The sequence below is a fragment of the Lampris incognitus genome, chromosome 16 (genome assembly GCF_029633865.1).
Source record: "Lampris incognitus isolate fLamInc1 chromosome 16, fLamInc1.hap2, whole genome shotgun sequence".
NCBI classification, from domain to species: Eukaryota; Metazoa; Chordata; class Actinopteri; order Lampriformes; family Lampridae; genus Lampris; species Lampris incognitus.
In genome coordinates, this window is record NC_079226.1 from 21522980 (window position 1) to 21547467 (window position 24488).

At 42.4% G+C, this 24488-nt stretch overlaps 1 protein-coding gene across 1 annotated transcript in view; it reads left to right on the top strand.

Annotated features, from left to right (window-relative positions):
- tdrd9 (tudor domain containing 9) overlaps positions 1-24488 on the top strand; it is a 121302-nt gene that overhangs the window by 71708 nt on the left and 25106 nt on the right. The window contains exons 24-30 of the mRNA XM_056295382.1: positions 7248-7311; positions 7922-7966; positions 8335-8388; positions 12657-12773; positions 15255-15362; positions 18602-18702; positions 18803-18973. Coding sequence (XP_056151357.1) covers positions 7248-7311; positions 7922-7966; positions 8335-8388; positions 12657-12773; positions 15255-15362; positions 18602-18702; positions 18803-18973 — 660 coding nt within the window. The remainder of the gene's footprint in view (positions 1-7247; positions 7312-7921; positions 7967-8334; positions 8389-12656; positions 12774-15254; positions 15363-18601; positions 18703-18802; positions 18974-24488) is intronic.

Genomic DNA, 24488 nt, shown 5'->3' on the forward strand with positions numbered 1-24488 from the left:
CCCAGCTGAAGGTAATCTCCAAAATTAGGTCATTTTTATCAATTGCCGATATGCAAAAAGTTGTACATGCTTTTATCTATTCTCAGCCTGCCTATTGTATGTAATGCACTTCACTAGGCTATCAGCACGAGCTCCCTCCACCGTCTGCAGTTGGTACAAAACGCCGCTGCTCGGCTCATTACTGGGACCAAGAGGCATGATCATATCACTCCTGTGCTTGCCTCCCTACACTGGCTCCCTGTTACATTTCGAACTGATATTGAAATTTTATTGCTAACTTTTAAGGCCTTAAGCAGGATTGCTTCTACATACAGTTGTGATTTAATGACCTGGTATATGCCCTCTCGAACATAAGATCCGCAGATGGAGCCCTGCTGGTTATTCCCAGGTCTCGGTTTGTCACAAAGGGTGATCAGGCTTTTGCTGTTAGAGCCCCCACATTATGGAACTCTCTTCCTATCGAACTAAGATAAACCAAGTCTCTAGCTTCTTTTAAATCTTGTCTTAGAACTTTTCTTTTTGTGAAAGCTTGTACAAATGTTTTGATATGTGTTTTTATTTATTCATACAGTTTCTATTTTTACTTATTTGGTCTTGTTCTTATTTTTGCATTGTCTGGTTTTGTTTCTTTGTAAAGCATTTTGTTTTAGAAAAGTGCTATATAAATAAAAGTTCTTATTATTACACAGAGAAATTGAAGATCAGTTACCCTCCAGTCTAAGATTCTCTAGGGAATCGAAACTGTCTGCATTGTTTTCCCCAGGTTCTCAGTATTGTTGCAGAAATGTACATTCAAACCTCAAGTCCCAGAAGGGAAAAGGGTTTGTAGAATCAGGGATAGTAAACATGTTTAGTTTTGAAAATACCATCTAAAATGTAAAAGAAATAACAAAATTGTACCAGAAAGGCATAATAAACTACAGATCAAATCACCACAACATAAAACCAAACAGTTGGTGTTTGATTGCACCAGACAAAAGGTCAGTATTATGACTAAAAGGCCTCTTATCAGTACTAAAAGGCTAGTTATACAGACATAAGTGGCTATATTATGTCCTACTAGACACTTGTGTCTACCAAGAAGTTGGACTCTGATGTTATCCCTGACTGGATTTTCTTTACAGGATGATGTTTATGTGTAATAAGTTTGATTTTGGGGTTAGATTTAGTGAAAAGCAAAAAAAACAAAAAAAACAAAGGAGTGATAGATCAAATCAAATCAATTTTATTTGTATAGCCCAATATCACAAATTACAAATTTGCCTCAGTGGGCTTAACAGCAACACAACATCCTGTCCTTAGACCCTCTCATCGGATAAAGAAAAACTCCCTAAAAACCCCTTTAACAGGGAGAAAAAATAGGAAGAAACCTCAGGGAGAGCAACAGAGGAGGGATCTCTCTCCCAAGACGGACAGCGTGCAATGGATGTTGTGTTCACGCAATTTACATAATTCAACATTGAAAGAGGATAACAGAATTATAATGGACATAAAATTTATGAAGAACATGATGCACAGGAGGCCAAGCAGTGTCCACGTGCCAACGGAGCAGTCCAGGACCCAAGCCACGCGACCAGCATCGTGTAATAAGAAAAACTTAGGTGAGGAGTGGAAGGGCAGGCAGCATCCAAATGGCGGCCACCATCACCACGGAGACCTGGAGGAGAACCGACTGCACATGCATGCAAGAGAGACTCACATGACGGTCGCCTCGGTTCTGCACTCTCTTGTACTTTTTTTATTTGTTTAGTTTCCAGCGCCCATTCACTGATCACATACAGTAGGGAAGAACTTTTAAGTCTCCAACTGTCCATTGGACAAACTGAACAGACCCCCCCCTCCCTTTTTTCTCCCCAATTGTATCCGGCCAATTACCCCACTCTTCTGAGCCATCTGGTCATTGCTCCACTCCCTCTGCTGATCCGGGGAGGGCCGCAGACTACCACATGCCTCCTCTGATACATGTGGAGTCGCCATCCACTTCTTTTCTGAGGAGTTTTGCCAGGGATACGTAGTGTGCAGGAGGATCACGCTATTCCCCCCAGTTCCCCTTCCTCCTGAACAGGCACCCAGACCGACCAGAGGAGGCACTAGTGCAGCGACCAGGACACATGCCCACATCTGTCTTCCCACTCACAGACATGGCCAATTATGTCTGTGTCTGACCAAGCTGGAGATAACACTGGGATTCGAACCGGTGATCCCCGTGTTGGTTGGCAATGGGATAGATCGCTATGCTACCCGGACTGAACAGACTTTTTTAAGCCGACGTTAATTGAACATTTTAACAAAAGTCTTGCCGAGGTCTTGCTTGTTATAGCCCTGTGTGGACTATGATGAAGATGCTGAAGGGGTAAGCGAGCCAGAGCGCTTGTTAAACTGTGACAGCGGGGATTTAAAACCACCCTTCCATCAATCCACCTGGCGACTGTTCACTCTTTGGCCAACAAGATGGACGAACTGCTACTCTTAAACAGAAAAACTCAGACTTTTCCAGATCTGCCGCCCTGTGTCTTACTGAAACCTAGCTTAGTGAGCATATCACAAACAGTAAACGTCATCTGCTGCAGTTCCAACTCCTCCGGGCAGACCACACAATACGGAGTTATCAGGAAAAAAACCGGGTGGTGGCATATGCTTCTACATAAGCGAAGGATGGTGTACAGATGTCACAGGATCATGAAGCCGTCACTTAGACCTTTTTCATCAACTGTAATTCACCGCAAGAATTTTCATAATTTTTTCTGGTCGGTGTGGAGCACAAATATCCAGACTCCCTACTCATTATCCTTGGAGATTTTAACAGAGCAAACCTCAGCCACGAACTGCCAAAATACAGACAGCATGTTAACTGTCCCACCAGAGACAAAAAGACTGGATCATTGCTACACAGTATTAAAGGACGCCTATCGCTCTGTCCCCCATGCAGCCCTGGGACTCTCTGATTACTGTCTGATTCATCTTATCCCATCCTATAGGCAGAAATTAAAATCTTCAAAGGCTGTGGTTAAAACTGTGAGAAAATGGACCAATGAGTCAAAACCTGGAGCTCCAAGGCCTGCCTCGACTGCACTGACGAGAATGTTTTTGAGGCTGCATCTACAGACTTGGACGAACTTAGTGACACTGTGATATCTTACATCAACTTTTGTGAGGATGTGTGTGCCCACCAAAACCTTCTGTACCTTAACAACAATAAGCCCAGGTTCTCAGCTAAACTCAGGCAGCATCATCAGGCCAAAGAGGAACCCTACAGGAGTGGAGATAGGATCCGGTATAACAAAGCCAGAAATACATTCACGAAGGAGATCAGAGTGGCAAAAAGGTGCTACTCTGAAAAGTTGAAAAACAGGTTTTCTGGCAACAACCCAGCATCAGTCTGGAGCAGTTTGAAAGACATTACCAACTACAGGAGACCCCCCACACACACACACACACACACACACTACAGGGAACTGTCAACTGGCTAATGACCTAAATGGTTTTTACTGCAGGTTTGAAAATCAAACTTGCACACCCCTCCCTGGCCTCAACACAACCAACTGTACTCCCTGCCGCCACTTCTCCCTGCCCACCGAACCCCCACCCGCACTCAGGATATGTGTTGAGGACCAGGAAGGCACCGGGCCTGGATGGTGGGTCACCCTCCTGTCTTAAAGTCTGTGCTGATCATCTGGCCCCCATTTTCACACTGATCTTCAGCAGATCACTGGAGCTGTCTGAAGTCCCCTCCTGCTTCAACAGCTCCACTATCATCCCGGTCCCCAAGAAACCCCATATCACAGGATTAAATTACTACAGGCCCATTGCACTAACGTCTTGTCATGAAATCCTTCAAGAGACTGGTGTTGGCCCACCTGAAGGAAATCACTGGCCCGCTGCTCGACCCCCTGCAGTTTGCCTACCGAGCAAACAGGTCAGTGGATGATGCAGTCAACATGGGATTGCGCTACATCTTCCAACACCTCGACTCCCCAGGGACATACGCAAGGGTCCTGTTTGTTTACTTGAGCTCAGCGTTCAACACCGTCATCCCAGATATCCTCCATTCCAAACTCACCCAGCTCACTGTACAGCCCCCATCTGTCAGTGGGTTAAAAACTTCCTGACAGACCGGAGGCAGCTGGTGAGGCTGGTGAAAATCACATCCAGCATCCGGACAATCGGCACTGGCGCCCCCCAGAGATGTGTGCTCTCCTGTCTACTCTTCTCCCTCTACAGAAATGAATGCACCTCAGGTGACCTGTTAAACTCCTGATGTTTGCAGATGACACAACCATCATTGGCCTTATCTGGGATGGTGATGAGTCTGCATATAGACGGGAGGTTTATCTGCTGGCCCTCTGGTGCAGCCATAACAATCTGGAGCTGAACATGCTCAAAACAGCAGAGATGACAGTGGAGTTCAGGAGGAACCCCCCAACACTGCCCCCCCCCATAATACTCAACAGCACGGTGTCTACAGTGAAAACCTACAGATTTCTGGGTTCCACAATCTCCCAGGACCTAAGGTGGGTGTCCAACTTAGACACAGACACAATCATCAAAAAGGCCAAGCAAAGGATGTACTTTCTCTGTCAGCTCAAAAAATTCAACCTGCCTCAGGAACTGTTGATTCAGTTCTACACTGCAATAATCCAATCTGTCCTCTGCGCATCCATCACGGTCTGGTTTGGTTCGGCCACCAAACAGCACAGGGACAGACTCCAATGGACAGTTAGGTCTGCAGAGAAAACCATTGGTGCTAACCTGCCTCTCCATTTAGGACTTATACACCTCCAGACTCAAGAAACAGGCAGACAACGTCACTGCAGACCCATCACACCCTGGTCACAACCTGTTCTAGCTCTTCCCCTCTGGCAGGTGCTACAGAGCACTGTACCCCCAAACAATTGGATATAAAAAGGCTGCAGGCTGTCATTCAACTGAAGGCTTAACACTGTCAATAAATCCATTTTGTATATACTGTACTGTGCATGGTACGTATACTGGTATGCTCTGTCATGTCATCTACCTCAGGTATTTATGTAAGTAACTTGCTAACATCTATTTCAACATCTCCGATATATTCTCTGTACCATTTCACTTTATCACTTCTTTCACCTGTATAAGTCAATGCTTGTCTATACAGTGCATCCGGAAAGTATTCACACCCTTTCACTTTCCCTACATTTTGTTATGTTACAGCATTATTCCAAAATGGATTAAATTTCTTTTTTCCTCATCAATCTACACACAATACCCCATAATGACAAAGTGAAAAAGGTTTTGTAGAAATTTTTGCAAATTTATTAAAAATAAAAAACTGAAATATTGCATGTACATAAGTATTCACACCCTTTGCTATGACACTCAAAATTGAGCTCAGGTTCATCCTGTTTCCACTGATCATCCTTGAGATGTTTCTACATCTTTATTGGAGTCCACTTGTAGTAAATTCAATGGATTGGACATGATTTGGAAAGGCACACACCTGTCTATATAAGGTCCCACTGTTGACAGTGCATGTCAGAGCAGAAACCAAGCTGTGAAGTCAAGGGAATTGTCTGTGGACCTCCGAGACTGGATTGTATCGAGGCACAGATCTAGGGAAGGGTACAAAAAAATTTCTACAGCTTTGAAGGTCCCGAAGAGCACAGTGGTCTCCATCATTCGTAAATTGAAGAAGTTTGGATCCACCAGGACTCTTCCTAGAGCTGGCCGCCCAGCCAAACTGAGCAATCGGGGGAGAAGGGCCTTGGTCAGGGAGGTGACCAAGAACCCGATGGTCACTCTGACAGAGCTCCAACGTTCCTCTGTGGAGATGGGGAAAACCTTCCAGAAGGACAACCATCTCTGCAGCGCTCCACCAATCAGGCCTTTATGGTAGAGTGGCCAGACGGAAGCCTCTGCTCAGTAAAAAGTGCATGACAGCCTTCTTGGAGTTTGCCAGAAAGCACCTAAAGGACTCTCAGACCATGAGAAACAAGATTCTCTGGTCTGATGAAACCAAGATTAAACTCTTTGGCCTGAATGCCAAACGTCACGTCTGGGGGAAACCAGGCACCTCTCATCACCTTGCTAATACCATCCCTACAGTGAAGCATGGTGGTGGCAGCATCATGCTGTGGGGATGTTTTTCAGCGGTAGGAACTGGGAGACTAGTCAGGATCAGGGAAAGATGAATGGAGCAAAGTACAGAGATCCTTGATGAAAACCTGCTCCAGAGCGCTCAGGACCTCAGACTGGGGCAAAGGTTTACCTTTCAACACGACAACGACCCTAAGCACACAGCCAAGACAACGAAGGAGTGGCTTTGGGACAAGTATGTGAATGTCCTTGAGTGGCCCAGCCAGAGCCCAGACTTGAACCCCATTGAACATCTCTGGAAAGACCTGAAAATAGCTGTGCAGCGACGCTCCCCATGTAGTTATGTACATGCAATATTTCAGTTTTTTTATTTTTAATAAATTTGCATAATTTCTACAAAACCTTTTTCGCTTTGTCATTATGGGGTATTGTATGTAGATTGATGAGAAAAAAATGAGTTTAACCCATTTTGGAATAAGACTAACATAAGAAAATGTGGGGAAAGTGAAGGGGTGTGAATACTTTCCGGATGCACTGTGTATCTGAAGATTGTTGTGTTGTAGTGTTGTTATTCTATGTTAAGTACAGTGAGAGAGCTACGAAACCGGAGTCAAATTCCATGTTTTTGCAAACCTACATGGACAATAAACATGATTCTGATTCTGATTTATAAAGTATGCAACATGTGGTACATGTTTTAATAACAAAGTTGGGATTTATCAAACGTGTATCTCTTTGAAATGGCTGGTTTACCTATTCAATATAAGGTTATGCAAAAATGGTCAGGAAAGTTCATTTATGCACAAATTTGCTCGTTAGATGATTTATAAAGATATATTGTGAATTGGATCGCAATGGTTTGTCATTTTTAAACACTGCACTGTATCACATCTCACATAAGCCTTTTAAAGCCACCAGCTTTGAGAACTAGTACAAATGGTCCAATATTTAAATATTGAAATGATCATTCATTTTGTTTTACAGTGGCTCATCCAAGAAGAATTGAAGACTAGAGTCAAGCATTTCCTTAATTGACACCTTGAGATAAAATCGTCATTCATACAGCTCACTTGTGATGAATATGTCATCCTTGGAAAGAAAAACATCACCTTTGTCTCTGGGGTGATGTTATGTGTATGATATGTTTAGAAGTCTAATAGATATGCTTGAAATTTCAGGAGCAAACTGGCCTTTGCCCGTGGCACCCAAAGTGACACTATAGCCTTTGTGAATGCCTTCAAGGTAATAAGTTAAATTTGTTTGATGATGAATCAAATACCATTTTCACATTGATTTATGCCATTTGACCTTTCGCAAAGTCCCGCCCCCCTTAGTTACTGTTGCTATGCCCGTCAAGCATTTCAGAACTATCCACGAAGACCAAAACATGAGGGAAGAAATCAGCGCATTGTGTGAGTAAAAGTAACTAATAATACGCTAGCTGTATTAGCTATCAATAATAGCTAGTAGCAAGCTTAGCTTGGAGCAGACAGGTATTTTTGTTGATTTTGGATGGATTAAGCTGGCCATGGGGTCTGCTATACTGCGAAATCTATTGCCAACATTGCGCTTCTTGCGTTCTGGGTTTCGGGAAGGGAAAGAAAATTACACACCCTCAAAACTTTTCAGATATCTAGTATCCGATTTGCAGATCCAATAGGCACACCGTTTCAGCATTTTGTTGTGTTTGAAAGCTTGACGGACCATTGCTAAGGTAGGACTGGACAAGCACTGTTCTGGGGCGGTACTTTGCGAAAGGTCATTTGATTAGGGTTTTCATATTTGCGGAAACATCTGCTGTTTAAAAGTTCATGATTTTTTTTTTTTTTTTTTTTTTGGCTGTTGCTGTCAGGAGTGGTCCTCATGCAAAAGAAATGGGCAGCTGAGGCACCGAAAGGTGGGCTAAACAAAAATTTGAGGTCACCATGAAAGTTTGCACTCACAAAACATAGACATTCTGTCTCCATTAACACAAAGTAACAAATAATGTTTTGGTCAAGTATCACTGAAAATTGAAAATTTGTCTCGTAGTTGATGGCCTGTTTTAAATGCTGTCTTATGCCTGTTGGTCTCTAAACGTATGCTGGCAAAAAACACAAAGGATCCATAATTTTTGTACAATATTTATGCTTAACATTTTTGTAATTTCTTCATTATTTCTAAAAAATTTTCCAGTTCTCTGTATTTTCTGTTCTGCATTTGATGTGTTTTGTGAGGTTGCAGTGTAGGTTTTCTTCAAGTCTTCACGCTGCTGTCCCCCTTTAGGATGAGATGGACTGGGGAAAACAGAACTTCATTCACGTCAAGAGGATCAGAGAGGTATGGAGACTGCTTCTGGGATCATAATAATGTACTAGAGTAGTGAAATTCAATAGTGTATCACAGTACCTGGGGCCTTATTATAATTTTCTTTCTCTTGCCCACACTAATTAATCCACAATCTAAAAGAGGGAAAATTACCCATCTCCCAATACACATTTGTTCTGTATTCTGAGACATACTCAAAATATATTCATTCACTTTGCTTCTTGAGTCTGTATTCAGAGGTTGGCTAGAATGGGGAATTGTTTCTGGAGAATGACTGACAGGCAAAGTCATGCTGTGTCACATGCTTCAGTGAAGTAAATACAGTAGCACTGCAAATATGTCATCTATGTTAGGCAATATCACTCCTCGGTGGCACTGGTGCATGAAGCCAACCTGAAAACTTCCTACAATGTCCCAGAAAATTGAATTAGTTCATCTGGACACAACATTTAGTGGGAGAAATGTTCTATCACTCATTTAAGTGACTTCGTCGGTCTCAGCTGACTGCAGGTATCCCCACCCTTTTAAACGGCGTAGTTGCGTAATGACCGAAACTGGCACAGTTGCATCACAACTGAAACCAGCGATCGGTTTTATATGCAAATTGCAATGACCATTAGTTAGAGTAAAAATGGCCATGTGTGTACTTTTCAGAGGATTGGGGAATAGTTGTAATCACAGCATTGTAAGATGGTGACAGATGTACTAGAGTAAAGATTATGCAACCGTGCTGTTTATAAGGTTTATACCTGCAGTCAGCTGAGACTGACAAGGTCAGTTAGCTGAGTCAATCAATCAATCAAGTTGCATTTGATGAATCGTTTCACCCACCAAACGTTGTGTCCAGATGAACTGATTCAACTTTCTGGGATTTCCTTACCATGATTATTTAGCATGCATCAAGACATTCCTACAATGTCAACTTCAATCCTAATGGTCAAAATGGTATCTATCTACAGTGGTTAAAGTTTGAAAAGATATGACAACATCCATCTTAATCTAGTCTCAATTCTTAATGTTTCTGCACATCTTTGTTGTTGCACTAGGATTCAGCCTAAAATTTAATAGTAATAGTGAACAATGAAAGCTGTTGGGTGGAGGGACTCCTACCAATGCTAAAGCACAGCACAGTTGCTGTGGCTAGATAAAGGGAAGCTTTCTTGGAATGTGGCGTGACTGCCAAAGTCAGAAATGGCAAAAATTCCACAAAGTTTGTACTGGAGTATCTTTCCGTCTCTGTCTGTGTCTCCTCACTGTCTCTCTCTCGTTTCTTTGCAGTTCTATACAACCCCTTCTCATTCTCGTATGTCGGGTGAACAGGGACAAGATAGGTGGAGCAAGGGAAAGTTGTGCTATAGTTAATGGCTCAAAGATGTTGTTTCCTAGCCTTGCACAACCAGCCTAAATCTCGCCAGCTCCATTTTTTCACTGCAAGATACTAGAATTGAAAGAATCCACTGAAAATGGATCGTGTCCTGCAGCAGGAAGTTGGGCCAATCTACAAACTATGGAGAGGGTTTAGAATGATGACAACCAGGGGTTGTCCGGGTAGCGTAGCGGTCTATTCTGTTGCTTACCAACACAGGGATCGCCTGTTCAAATCCCAGTGTTACCTCCGGCTTGGTCAGGCATCCCTACAGACACAATTGGCCATGTCTGTGGTTGGAAAGCTGGATGTGGCTATGTGTCCTGGTCACTGCACTAGTGCCTCCTCTGGTCAGTCGCGGCGCCTGTTCAGGGGGGTAATAGCATGTGGTAGTCTGCAGCCCTCCCTAGGTCAGCAGAGGGGGGGTGGAGCAGCAACCGGGACAGCTCAGAAGAGTGGGGTAATTGGCCGGATACAATTGGGGAGAAAAGGGGGGGGGGTCAAAAAAAAAAAGAAAGTGATGACAACCAGTGAGCAGTGCTGTATTTGGGAAAACGGAGTGATGGCGGTGCTGGTCGTTCAGTGGTCATCATCATCTAGACTCTCCCAACAGTTAGCTGATTACTCCTGCAATAAAACTTGTGCTCTAAACCAATGGAGGCATTTCCAGATCTAGAGCGGACATAAAAAGTCTACACACCCCTGTTAAAATGGAAATTTTTTGTGATGTAAGAAATTAAACCAAGATGAGTCATGTCAGACCTTTTTCCTTTTTTTTTTTTTTTAAAAAATTGCAACCTATAGAAATAAAGCAAAAAACAATCAAAAATTTTAGGGGAAAAAAATACAAAACTTACAATAACCTGGTTGCATACAAAAGTGTGCACATCCTTTTATAACTGGGGATGTGGCTGTGTTCAGAATTAGCCAATCACACTCAAACTCATGTTAAATAGTAGTTGGTATACTCCTGCCACCAATTAAAGTGACTAATTAACCCCAAATAAAATTTGCTGTCTTGGTTGCATCCAAGCAAAAGCTGTGGTCCATAAAAAGCTAACAAAGCATTAACAGGATCTCATTGTTGAAAGGTATCGATCAGCAGAGGAGTACAGAAGAATTTCAAAGGCATTAGATATACCATGGAACACAGTGAAGACAATCATCAACAAATGAAGAAAATATGGCACAACAGTGACATTACTATGAACAGGACATCCCTCTAAACCTGATAAAGACAGGGAGAAAATTGGTCAGGGAGGCTGCCAAAAGGTCTACAGCAACATTAAAGGAGCTGCAAGAATTTTCGGCAACTACTGGTTACTCTCTACATGTGTCAATAATCTCCTATAGTCTTCATATGTCTGGGCTATGGGGTAGGGTGGCAAGACGGAAGCCTTTTCACAGGAAAAAAATAAGCTACGCCTGGCTAAATTTTACAAAAAGATACATCCAGTCTCCTAAAACCATGTGGAAAAATGTGTTATGGTCTGATGAGACCAAGGTTGAACTTTTGGGCCATAATTCCAAAAGTTATGTTTGGTGCAAAAAGAACATGGCATATCACCAAAAGAACACCATACCCATGGTGAACCATGATGGTGGCAGCATCATGCTTTGGGACAGCTTTTCTTCAGCCAGAACTGGGGCTTAAGTGTGGAAGGAATCATTAATGGCTCCAAATACCAGTCAATTTTGGCACAAAACCTTCAGGTGTCTGCTAGAAAGCTGAAGATTAAGAGGAATTTCACCTTTTAGCATGATACCAGCCTAAAGCATACATCCAAATCAACAAAGGAATTTCTTCACCAAAAGATTGTTTTGGAATGGCCCAGCCAGAGCCTAGACCTGAATCCAATGGAAAATCTATGGGATGACATGAAGAGGGCTATGTACAGGAGATGCCCTCACAATTTCCCGAATCTAGAACGTTTTTGCAAGGAAGAGTGGGGAAAATGATGCCAGGTCAAGCTGTGCCAAGCTCTTACCCAAAAATACTGAGTGCTGTAATAAAATCAAAAGGTGCTTCAACAAAGTATTAGTTTAAAGGGGTGTACACTTATGCAACTGGGTTATTGCAAGTTTTGTATTTTTCTTTTTCCCCTAAAACGTTCGATTGTTTCTCCACTTTATTTCTATAGGTTGCAGTTTCACAAAAAAGTGGAAAATGTTCTGACTTGATTTATCTTGGTTTAATTTTTTTACGTCACAAAAACCTGCCATTTTAACATGAGAGTGTAGACTTTTTATTTTATTTATTTCCCCCTTTTTCTCCCTAATTGTATCTGGCCAATGGCCCCATTCTTCCGAGCTGTCCCGGTCATTGCTCCAACCCTTCTGCCGATCCAAGGAGGGTTGCAGACTACCACATGCCTCCTCCGATACATGTGGCGTCACCAGCCGCTTCTTTTCACCTGACAGGAGTTTCACCAGGGGGACGTAGCGCGTGGGAGGATCACGTCCTCTCCCTCGAACAGGCGCTCAGACTTACCAGAAGAGGCACTAGTGCAATGACCAGGACACATACCCACATCCAGCTCCCCACTCGCAAACATGGCCAATTGTGTCTGTAGGGACGCCCGACCAAGCTGGAGGTAACAGGGGGATTCGAACCTGTGATCCCCGCATTGGTAGGCAATGGAATAGACAGCTACACTACCTGGATGCCCGTGTGTAGACTTTTTATATCCACTGTGTATCCTAAGTGAAATCTGAGCTCAAATGTTATAGGGCTGGCTGTATGAGGCTAATTGTTTCTTTGGATGGATAAGAGGAAAAAAAAAAAGAAAGATGATAATTGAAATGGGTGTCCAAATATATCTGGGTGGCTGAGGGTATATCTGCCTAAACATTCCAGTTTGACATGTGCATAATGTGGCTGCTGATCTTCTGATTTGTGACTAAATTTGCCCAGGTAACAGAGCTATATGAAGAACTGAAGGCGCGCGTGTCCCAGTTTAACATGCATGTGACCGAGAGCCCTCAGACCATGGATTACACCAGCCTCCATACACAGAGATTCATTCTGCAGGTTGGAAATGGACCAGAGTATGGTCAATTTTGAATGGGGCGCCCCATTAAGATTTTACCAATTATGCACATTTTTCTTTCATTTACGCAGAGAAATGTTATCCATTCTATACATATGTTAACTTCTTATATAATTCATATATCCAACTCTAAACAAACCTGATTATAGCTTGTGAATTGCCGTTCTAGCAAAACTTTTGTGTTGTACTGTTATATATATATATTTTTTTTAATATGGACGTATGTGTCTGAGTAAAGTAAGATTTGATAATGATAATGTTTTTAAGAAGTCAGTGCTCTGTCCCAATTAATTTTCAGTGTTTAACACTGCTGTCTACTTAGTGAGAGGTCCTGTAATTTCTGCGTTATGGAAATTCATTATTTGCTCCATTCCATGTAGATACACTGAACAAAAATATAAACGCAACACTTTTGTTTTTGCTCCAATTTTTCATGAGTTGAAGTCAAAGATCTAAGACTTTTTCTATGTACACAAAAAGCCTATTTCTCTCAAATTTATTTATATCTGTGTTAGTGAGCACTTTCCTTTGCTGAGATAATCCATCCACCTGACAGGTATGGCATATCAAGATGCTGATTAGACGGCATGATTATTGCACAGGTGTGCCTTAGGCGGGTGACAATAAAAGGCCACTCTAAAATGTGCAGTTTTATCACGCAGCACAATGCTAGAGATGTCGCAAGTTTTGAGGGAGCATGCAATTGGCATGCTGATGGCAGGAATGTCTACCAGAGCTGTTGGCCGTGAATTGAATGTTCATTTCTCTACAATAAGCCATCTCCAAAGTTGTTTTTGAGAATTTGGCAGTACATCCAACCGGCCTCACAACCACAGACCACGTGTAACCATGCCAGCCCAGGACCTCCACATCGGGCATCTTCACCTGCAAGATCGTCTGAGACCAGCCACCCGGACAGCTTATGCAACAGTTGGTTTGCATAACCAAAGAATTTCTGCACAAACTGTCAGAAACCATCTCAGGGAAGCTCATCTGCACGCCCGTCATCCTCACCGGGGTCTTGACCTGACTGCAGTTCGTCATCATAACCAACTTGAGTGGGGAAATGCTCACCTTCGATGGCGTCTGGCACTTTGGAGAAGTGTTCTCTTCACGGATGAATCCCAGTTTTCACTGTACCGGGCAGATGGCAGACAGCATGTATGGCGTCATGTGGGTGAGCGGTTTGCTGATGTCAACGTTGTGAATAGAGTGGCCCATGGTTGCGGTGGGGTTATGGTATGGGCAGGCATGTGCTACGGACAATGAACACAGGTGCATTTTATTGATGGAATTTTGAATGCACAGAGATACCGTGATGAGATCCTGAGGCCCATTGTTGTGCCATTCATCCATCACCTCATGTTGCAGTATGATAATGCACGTTGCAAGGAACTGTACACAATTCCTGGAAGCTGAAAACATCCCAGTTCTTGCATGGCCTGCATGCTCACCGGACATGTCACCCATTGAGCACGTTTGGGATGCTCTGGATCGGCGTATACGACAGCGTGTTCCAGTTACTGCCAATATCCAGCAACTTCGCATAGCCATTGAAGAGGAGTGGACCAACATTCCACAGGCCACAATCAACAACCTGGTCAACTCTATGCGAAGGAGATGTGTTGCACTGCGTGAGGCAAATGGTAGTCACACCAGATACTGACTGGTTGGTTTTCTGACCCCCCCCCCCAAAAAAAATCTGTAAAATCCATAGTTCAGTGCCTATGAATGTCTCTTTTCAAGATGAAACTGCACATTTTAGAGTGGCCTTTTATTGTGACCAGTGTAAGGTACAGCTGTGCAATAATCATGCTGTCTAATCAGCATCTTGATATACTACACCTGTCAGGTGGATGGATTATCTCGGCAAAGGAGAAGTGCTCTCTAACACAGATTTAAACAAATTTGTGAACAAAATTTGAGAGAAATAGGCCTTTTGTGTACATAGAAAAAGTGTTAGAGCTTTTATTTCAGCTCATGCAAAATTGGAGCAAAAAGAAGTGTTGCGTTTATATTTTTGTTCAGTATAATTAACCTAAAATGTGGTTCGTCTTGGCACTATTCACATCATTGTTTGATAATGGCATTCTTCTCTAGATAGTATCCATTATTTTTTTGACCCACATCTGTGCAAGAGCTGTCTTCAAGCTGATTAACCTCAATTGCAGGAGATGTCAACTGCCTTTGTGTAGAAGCATAAATCTGTAAAATTGTGTCAGAAATTCATGAGGTAAATTTAGTTTTTGTAGACTGTAAATTCTCTACTTAAATTATGTGATATATAGAAATATTGTATTTTGAAAAATATTTTTTTATTGTCTGGACTTGGCAGGGAAATTCAGAAAAAGCAGGACATGTCATAGCCCAGGTCTGAGTGGGACAAGACAGTTTGTAAATACACATCAGAGCTCTAGTTCGAACTTCGCTACTCACCCTCAACCCATCTCTCTTTGTCATAGGTGGTCATTGCTGGTGCTTTCTACCCCAAATACTTTACCCAGGCAGAATTAGATGCAGAGTTGGCCTCCAAAGAGATGCATGGCAATGACCCAAGAACAACAGTGATGGTAGGACATTTAGGCTTGCCAGTCAAATTTCATCCATTTGTTTTGACTACAAAAACGCAACTTTCAATGCTGTTTAGTAATGCCTTCGGGCGTAGTTATGGTAGTTATGCCACATTAATTTGTCAAAAAAAGTTGGAATCAGTTCATCTGGACACATTTATTGAGAGAAACGTTTCAACACTCATCTAAGTGACCTCTTCAGTCTAAACTGACTACCGTATCCCCACCCTTTTAAACAATACAGTTGCATAACGACCGAAACCAACGATCAGTTTCATATGCAAATAGGCGTGAGCATTAACTACAGTTTCAATGGCCATGTGTACTATTCGCAGAAGATTTGAGAATGTTTGCAATCACAGCATTGTAAGATGGCGACAGATGTACCCCTAAGCCCCCCTCGGTTAAGGGATGGTCGTTCCCTCTTCTCATATAGATGGCCTCTTTGACTCCCCGTTCAAATCAGTGTTCCTCTCTATCAGTGATGTGCACATCCTCAGCCTTGAAAGAGTGGCCACTGGCCTGTAGGTGGGTGTAGACTGCGGAGTCCTGGCTTGACGCGTTAGCTCTTCCGTGTTGTGCCATCCTCTTGGCCAGCGTATGCTTGATTTACCAAATAGATGTACAAGTCATGGCAATCCTCCTGGCACTTAACAGCATACACTATGTTGCTCGTTTGTGCCGGGGGACCCAATCCTTGGGGTGGGCCAATTTCTGGCGCAGTGTGTTTCGGGATTTGAAAGCAACTGAGATGCAGTGTTTGGAAAATGCATGTCTCAACTTATCCAACACTCCCACCACATACGGAATCACCACTTGTTTATGCTCAGGAAGCTGTTGTCCTTCTCTCTTCAATCGGCTGGTGCACTGGGCATCTTCCTGGCTTTGAGAAATGCCCAGTTAGGATAACCACACTTAACCAGAGCCTTTTTAATGTGGGATTTTCCCCTTCCCCAGCTGCTATGTCAGTGGGGACATTGTCAGTTCTGTGGTACAGCGTCCTGATGACTCCTGGTTTGTGCTCCAGTGGATAACGATCCATTCTCATCAAATTAGGTGTCGCCACAGTATATCATCCATTTCCATATCTTCCTGTCCTCTGCATCTTCTTCTGTCACGCTAGCCACCTGCATGTCCTCCCTCACCACATCCATAAAACTCCTCTTTGATCTTCCTCTTCTTCCTTGGGAGTTCCATATTCAGCATCCTTCTTCCAATATACCCAGCATCTCTCCTCCACACATATCCAAAAAATCTCAAGCTTGCCTCTATTGCTTTGTCTCCAAACCACCCAACCTGACCTGTCCCTCTAATATACTCGTTCCTAATCCTGTCCTCCGTCACTCCCAATGAAAATCTTAACATCTTCAACTCTGCTACCTCCAGCTCCGTCAGTACCACTGTCTCCAAACCGTACACCATAGCTGGTCTCACTACCATCTTGTAAACCTTCCCTTTCACTCTTGCGGGTACCCTTTTGTCACAAATAGCTCCTGACACTATTCTCCACCCTGCCCACACTCTCTTCTTCACTTCTCTTCAGCACTCCCTGTTTGAACAGTTGACCCCAAGTATTTAAACTCATACGCCTTCTTCACCTCTACTCACAATTCCGCTGTCCTCCCTCTCATTTACACATATGTATTCTGTCTTGCTCCTGCTGACTTTCATTCCTCTTCTCTCCAATGCATACCTCCACCTCTCCAGGCTCTCCTCAACCTGCACCCTACTCTCGCTACAGATCACGGTCATCCGTGAACATCATTGTCCACGGAGACTCCTGCCTGATCTCGTCCATTAACCTGTCCATCACCACTGCAAACAAGAAAGGGCTCAGAGCCGATCCTTGATGTAATCCCACCTCCACCTTGAACCCATCTGTCATTCCAACCATACACCTCACCATTGTCACACTGCCCTCATACATATCCTGCACTACTCCTACATACTTCTCTGCTACTCACAACTTCATCATACTATATCACACTACCTCTCGACGCCCTGTCATATGCTTTGTCTAAATCCACAGACACAATGTAACTCTTTCTGTCCTTCTCTATACTTCTCAATCAACATTCTCAAAGCAAACAACACACCTGTGGTGCTCTTTCATGGCATGAAACCATACTGCTGCCCGCTAATCGTCACCTCTCCTCTTAACCTAGGTTCCACTACTCATTCCCATATCTTCATGCAGTGGCTAATCAACTGTATACCTCTGTAGTTAGTACAGCTCTGCACATCACCCTTATTCTTGAAAATCAGTACCAATATACCTCTTCACCACTCCTCAGGCATCCTCTCACTTTCCAAGATTGTGTTAGATTATGTTAAACAATCTAGTTTAAAAACTCTACTGCCATCTCTCCTAAACAACTCCATGCCACCACAGGTATGTCAGCCTGGTCGCTGTGTTGGTGGGGGACGTTGTCAGCTCAGTGGTACAGTGTCCTGATGACTCCTGGTGTGTGAACAGGGAGTCAAAGAGGCCATCTATGGGAAGAGGGAATTACCATCCCTGAAAGGAGGGGGGCCTAAGAGTACATCTGTCACCATCTTACAATGCTGTAATTGCAAACATTCCCAAATCCTTTGTGACTAGTACACATGGCCATTGTAAATCTAGTTAATGGTCATGCCCATATTTGCATATCAAACTTATCGTTGGTTTTGGTCGTTATGCAGCTGTATTGTTTTAAAAGGGTGGGGATACCTGCAGTCAGTTTAGACTGAAGAGGTCACTTAGATGAGTGATGAAATGTATGTCAGTAAACATTATATCCAGATGAACTGATTCAACTTTCTTTGATAACGCTCCATGTTTTCTGAGACAGCCTTTCCCCGGTCACAGCATCATTTTTGACTATAATGAAATGAGTAATGAAATAGAAGATGAGTGAAAGTGGCCAATGGTAGAAAAAAAGATAAAATTTGCTCAAAATGATTGCCCAGCAACAAAACGGTACAAAACGCATCTTAGAAAAGGCAAAATCTGCAAATACTTTAATCTGTCTGCAGAAAGCGTTTTGCATTAGTTCTGCCAGAAGGACAAGTTTAGTTTGAGACCATGCTTGATCAATATCTGAACCAGTGCCTATGTTCCTTATTTCTAAATTTAGTCTGCCTTTCTAGGGTATTTGTATGGCTAAATTCCTTTTTTATATAGCATGAATTTTTATTTTATGCACAAATGTTGTGGATTTTGACAACCGAGCAGCAGGCTGTGTGTTTTGTCCCAGGTGAAGAATCTCCCTCCGTACAGTTTCCTGTACCACAAGCAGCTGTACTCTTTGTTCCGCCAATGTGGCCAGGTCAAAGCCATATCTTTTGATGGTTCAAGGTATTTATCTCATTTGTAATTATGCCTCAGTACCTCCTCTGCTCTAAACTGTCTAACTCATGGTTTAACAATGTGTATTTATGTTTCTGTCCATCCTCAGAGCCTATGTTGAGTTCTTCGGGACATCCAAGGGTGCTGGGGTGCTGCCTGAAGTATCCATGGCCCTCTGTATGAACTTGCAGTCTGTGCCTTTGGCTCTTGCCGTCTACTCCAGTGATGAATTGGAACTCTGTTCCAAGGGCAGAAACATATCTCACATGAAATACAAACGGTACAGAAATAATCTACTTGCATGCCATCTAAAATAACTATAGCTCTCTTTCCATCTTCTCCTTGTGGTGAGCAATTACAGCTGCTGTTAAGTTTTCTAATCTTGAATGTTTCTGATTGGTTAAAAAAGACATTTCACAAAAATCTCTTGAATTGTTTGGAGGGGGGGGCAGTCCAATCACTGACCGTTTGAATTTTTGGAGGGTGCTTCCACCCCCACTGCCTCCCTCTGCGTCCTACTACTACTACTACTACTATTACTTCCGGCTGCTCCTGTTAGGGATTGCGACACTGGATCATCTGTCCCTCTGCGTCCACAGACTGCATTCCTCATAGCCTCTACACAGATCCTTGATATAACCTTACACTCTCTGTTTGACTCATCAAAGCAATCATCCAGACTCGGGTAGTTGGACATTACAGTAATGATGTAGCTAACTGACTATTGTGACTAATCCCTGTCTTCTAATGGACCACTTCCCTCCATGTATCAAAGCTAGAATTTGGATATATTAGTTTCAAATCCAATTAATTAAACCTGTATTTGGGTCAGCAAGTGTGTTGTGGAGAGAAAGAAGACAGTCTTTAAACTGTAATACTGGAGCTCCTTCAACATCCATCCTGCTGAAATATCTGAGCAAAACCCAGAAATGCTGAATTGTTGTTAATCCCATTTGCTTGGTCACCACGTCCCCAGTCGGCGAGTTCAACACACAGTGTGGATAGTGTACACCCACAGCTGACATCGCCTCGTCCCCCTTTCCCCCAGCCACATAAATAGTTGGGGATTCCATAATCAGGAACAGCCATTATATATTTATTTTATCATTGTATTTTACCATTTTTATGCTGACAGCACTCAGTTATACATGCCACTAAAACCCACAGATCCTGATGCCCTAGCAAATCTCACAACTTGCCTCTCTGTCATTAAATCCTGGATGTCTGAAAATTTTCTTAAATTTAATGATGATAAGTCTGAGGTCATTCTGTTTGGTCTCCCAAATTCCATCAGCCATTTTGTAACTAATCTTGGTGGTCTGTCAGGTAGTCTTAAGCAGGCTGCTAGCAATCTTGGGGTAATATTCAATGCTGACCCCGGTTTTGTACATGCTTTTATCTATTCTCAGCCTGCCTATTGTATGTAATGCACTTCACTAGGCTATCAGCACGAGCTCCCTCCACCATCTACAGTTGGTACAAAACACCGCTGCTCAGCTCATTACTGGGACAAAGAGGCATGACCATATCACTCCTGTGCTTGCCTCCCTAGGCTCCCTGTTATTTTCCCGAATTGATTTTAAAATTTTATTGCTCACTTTTAAGGCCTTAAACGGTCTTGCTCCTACATACATTTGTGATTTATTGACAGCCACTAACCACTTTTCTCCTAGTTGTGCTTCTTGTAATCTCAAGCAATTTGTCAGTTTTTTCATTATATAGAGTTCCTCTACTATCTCTAACCCTTGATCCTGGGTAGGGGGATCCACTTAACCCCATTTCCTTGTAATAGCCTATTTATTAGCTATTAACAGTATTTTGACCAGATATCCATTTCCTTCAGTAAAATTACACAGATAAAGCACCGTGTAACTCATAGGGATATCGTATCTTAGTGTCTTTTGTAAAGTTTTGTGTACCATTTTCCAAAATATTTATATTTTGTGGCATTTCTAAAATATATGTGAGTGGTCTGTGTCTAATATTCCACATTCTCTCCAGCATGGTAGGTTTGTGTTCAGATATTTACCTTTGAATTTGGGCATGATTGGGGGGGGGGGGGGGAAAGGATCACATTTTTCCAAGAGAATTCCCTCCATATCCGTGAATTGGTAGATGTTTGATGTATTTTCCACATTTTGCCAATCGCCATCTGAAATTTTTGTGTTGAACTCTGTTATCCATTTTTCTTTTATATATTTAGTTGAATACTCATTTGTCCTCAATTTTTGGTATCGTGCAGATATGATTCTAATTTTGATGTCCTCGTATGAACCGATTATAATTTGGATCACATGATTCACTTCCATTGAGGAATCTATCTTGATTTCTTTTCTATAGTAATCCCTCATTTGTAGGTACCTAACAGAATTCATGTTCAGCCAAACCATATTTATCTTTCATATTCTGGAAACTCTCGAGCTCCACATCCTTATCTATGTGCACCATGCTGTGATTCCCTTGGTTTCGCGTTTGAATCCTTTGTCATACCTGGCTGGTGTAAAATTACTATCAAACGCAACTCACTTTAGCAAATCTATATCTTTCTTTATCCTGTGCTTTTTTTTATTATTCTGAACCATAATTCTAGAGTAAACAATTTAATTGAATTCATATGATTTTTAATGTTGTCATATGCATCTTTATCTCCAATTATATTCTGGATTGGATAACCTCCACCTTTTTCCATTTCTTCCCACTTTGCTGTGTAATCCGGTTTACACCAACACAAAATATATCTTAACTGGGCAGCATAAAAGTATTCTTTCAGGTTTGGGAGACCTATACTCCCTCTATCTTTTGGTAGTTTGAGAGTGTTATACCTAACTCTAGGCTTTTTGCCTCCCCAGATAAACCGTGGTATTATCCTGTCCCTGGCACGGTGGCGCAGTGGTTAGCACTAGTCCATGGGCCAGACGATATTTCGGTACACTCAAGGTGGCAAAACTTACTTATAATTTTTGAAAGGATCCATGTCTGTAGATGATATTTTGGTATGATAACCATTCCTGAGTGGCAGCTGTATCACAGTTATCAGCTCATGAAGTTAACCACCCGCTAAACTAAATTGCATTTTAGATGCTGGTGCATATCCTGGTTTAGCCTCATGGTCAGGACATTTTTCAATGTTCTATAATATTGTCTTTGGTATCATTTTAAAGGGGACCTTCTTAGCTTTCATTCAAGCCCTGTTGTGGATATTTCTCACAAATATAGAGGTCACTTGAGCTCTTCAACCCGTCAATAACACATCTTTCTGCAATGTTCGCCTAAACTATATACTTTCTTTTAGCCCTGTGGCATCTAGGAATATCAGGGACACAAAACACAAAAACTGGAATACTCACAGGACTGTAAAGATTCAGGAAATGTATAATATACCCATACTATTTCATTGTGTGAGGTGATTGTGAGCCTTAAATGAGAACTAGACCAAAGCCAGTTAGGTCACAAACTGGTCTCTATACATTTGTTTAAATACACAATCAAAATACATGATAAAAAGGAATACCATAGTGAGGTAATGAACTATTTTAATATTTTAAACAACATTGACAATTACATACACTACCGTTCAAAAGTTTGGGATCACCCAAACAATTTTGTGTTTTCCATGAAAAGTCACACTTATTCACCACCATATGTTGTGAAATGAATAGAAAATAGAGTCAAGACATTGACAAGGTTAGAAATAATGATTTGTATTTGAAATAAGATTTTTTTTACATCAAACTTTGCTTTCGTCAAAGAATCCTCCATTTGCAGCAATTACAGCATTGCAGACCTTTGGCATTCTAGCTGTTAATTTGTTGAGGTAATCTGGAGAAATTGCACCCCACGCTTCCAGAAGCAGCTCCCACAAGTTGGATTGGTTGGATGGGCACTTCTTTGAGCAGATTGAGTTTCTGGAGCATCACATTTGTGGGGTCAATTAAACGCTCAAAATGGCCAGAAAAAGAGAACTTTCATCTGAAACTCGACAGTCTATTCTTGTTCTTAGAAATGAAGGCTATTCCATGCGAGAAATTGCTAAGAAATTGAAGATTTCCTACACCGGTGTGTACTACTCCCTTCAGAGGACAGCACAAACAGGCTCTAACCAGAGTAGAAAAAGAAGTGGGAGGCCGCGTTGCACAACTGAGCAAGAAGATAAGTACATTAGAGTCTCTAGTTTGAGAAACAGACGCCTCACAGGTCCCCAACTGGCATCTTCATTAAATAGTACCTGTTAGAGCCTGTTTGTGCTGTCCTCTGAAGGGAGTAGTACACACTGGTGTAGGAAATCTTCAATTTCTTAGCAATTTCTCGCATGGAATAGCCTTCATTTCTAAGAACAAGAATAGACTGTCGAGTTTCAGATGAAAGTTCTCTTTTTCTGGCCATTTTGAGCGTTTAATTGACCCCACAAATGTGATGCTCCAGAAACTCAATCTGCTCAAAGAAGTGCCCATCCAACCAATCCAACTTGTGGGAGCTGCTTCTGGAAGCGTGGGGTGCAATTTCTCCAGATTACCTCAACAAATTAACAGCTAGAATGCCAAAGGTCTGCAATGCTGTAATTGCTGCAAATGGAGGATTCTTTGACGAAAGCAAAGTTTGATGTAAAAAAAATCTTATTTCAAATACAAATCATTATTTCTAACCTTGTCAATGTCTTGACTCTATTTTCTATTCATTTCACAACATATGGTGGTGAATAAGTGTGACTTTTCATGGAAAACACAAAATTGTTTGGGTGATCCCAAACTTTTGAACGGTAGTGTATACTTAGTCAATGATACATGTAATCCCATATCATTAGTGGGTATATGTAATGGTAATGGGTAGGGTAATGGGAATATGTGAATGTGGTTACATTATTGTTATCAAGCTGCGGGTAACCAAGTCCAGAATCAACATCCTGTGCATCAATAGACTACTACCACAGTAATACCATCAGAATCATCACACTGTCATTCATCAAACTGCTCGTTTCTCTCATCATCTGACTCCCCAAGTTCAAAGTCCAGTTCTGGACCATCCTGCTGTTTTTGGTTACTGCAGGTCTGTAACCTGCACATGTCTGTGCATGGAAGTCCATTTAACAGGCACATGCAGCTTGGCCTTTTGCATGAATGCACACACTTGCATGTTAGCATTTCCAAGACCACATCTGGTGCAGGTGGGGAGCGCATCCAGTAAATGGCCAGCTTGCCTTCATCGTCTGTACATCCATACTCAGTAGGGCTTGGCAACACAGGGTTAGCCTGCAGACAGCACTTCCATATTGCTGCCTGATAGTTGGCTCGTTGAACATGCATAAAGAGACAGTCTCTACATGGTGGCAGCTGGCTGGACTCAACCTCTCCCCTTTTGGTGCAGAAGAGCTGGTAACGCAGTTTGTTCACCTCAGCAGTGCTGCTATTAGCAACATACATCCGACAGATGAACTGCTCAATTTTCTGGAACAGCTCATCACTCACATTCCATGTCTGTCCCAGTTGACTAAAAGTCTCTTGGCAGGAAGTGTGCTTTCTCACTATCTTCAGGGCATTCAGCTTCCCTCGACCAGCGAATGCACTGACAGTGTCGCAGCCTGTGAAGGCATGTAAGCCAATTAGGCTGTCACAGATGCTGTCTCCAAGTGAACTTGCCAGTTTGGTGATGTCGACAAACCGTGTGCGGTTCTGAGTCCCACACTTCTGGTAGATGGGACAGGTGATGTCCTTCTGGAAGCCAAGACAAAGCACCATGACATCAGTGTCCTCAGCTGTGATGATAACTGACTTTGAGCCCGCATTTGCTGCATGCAATGC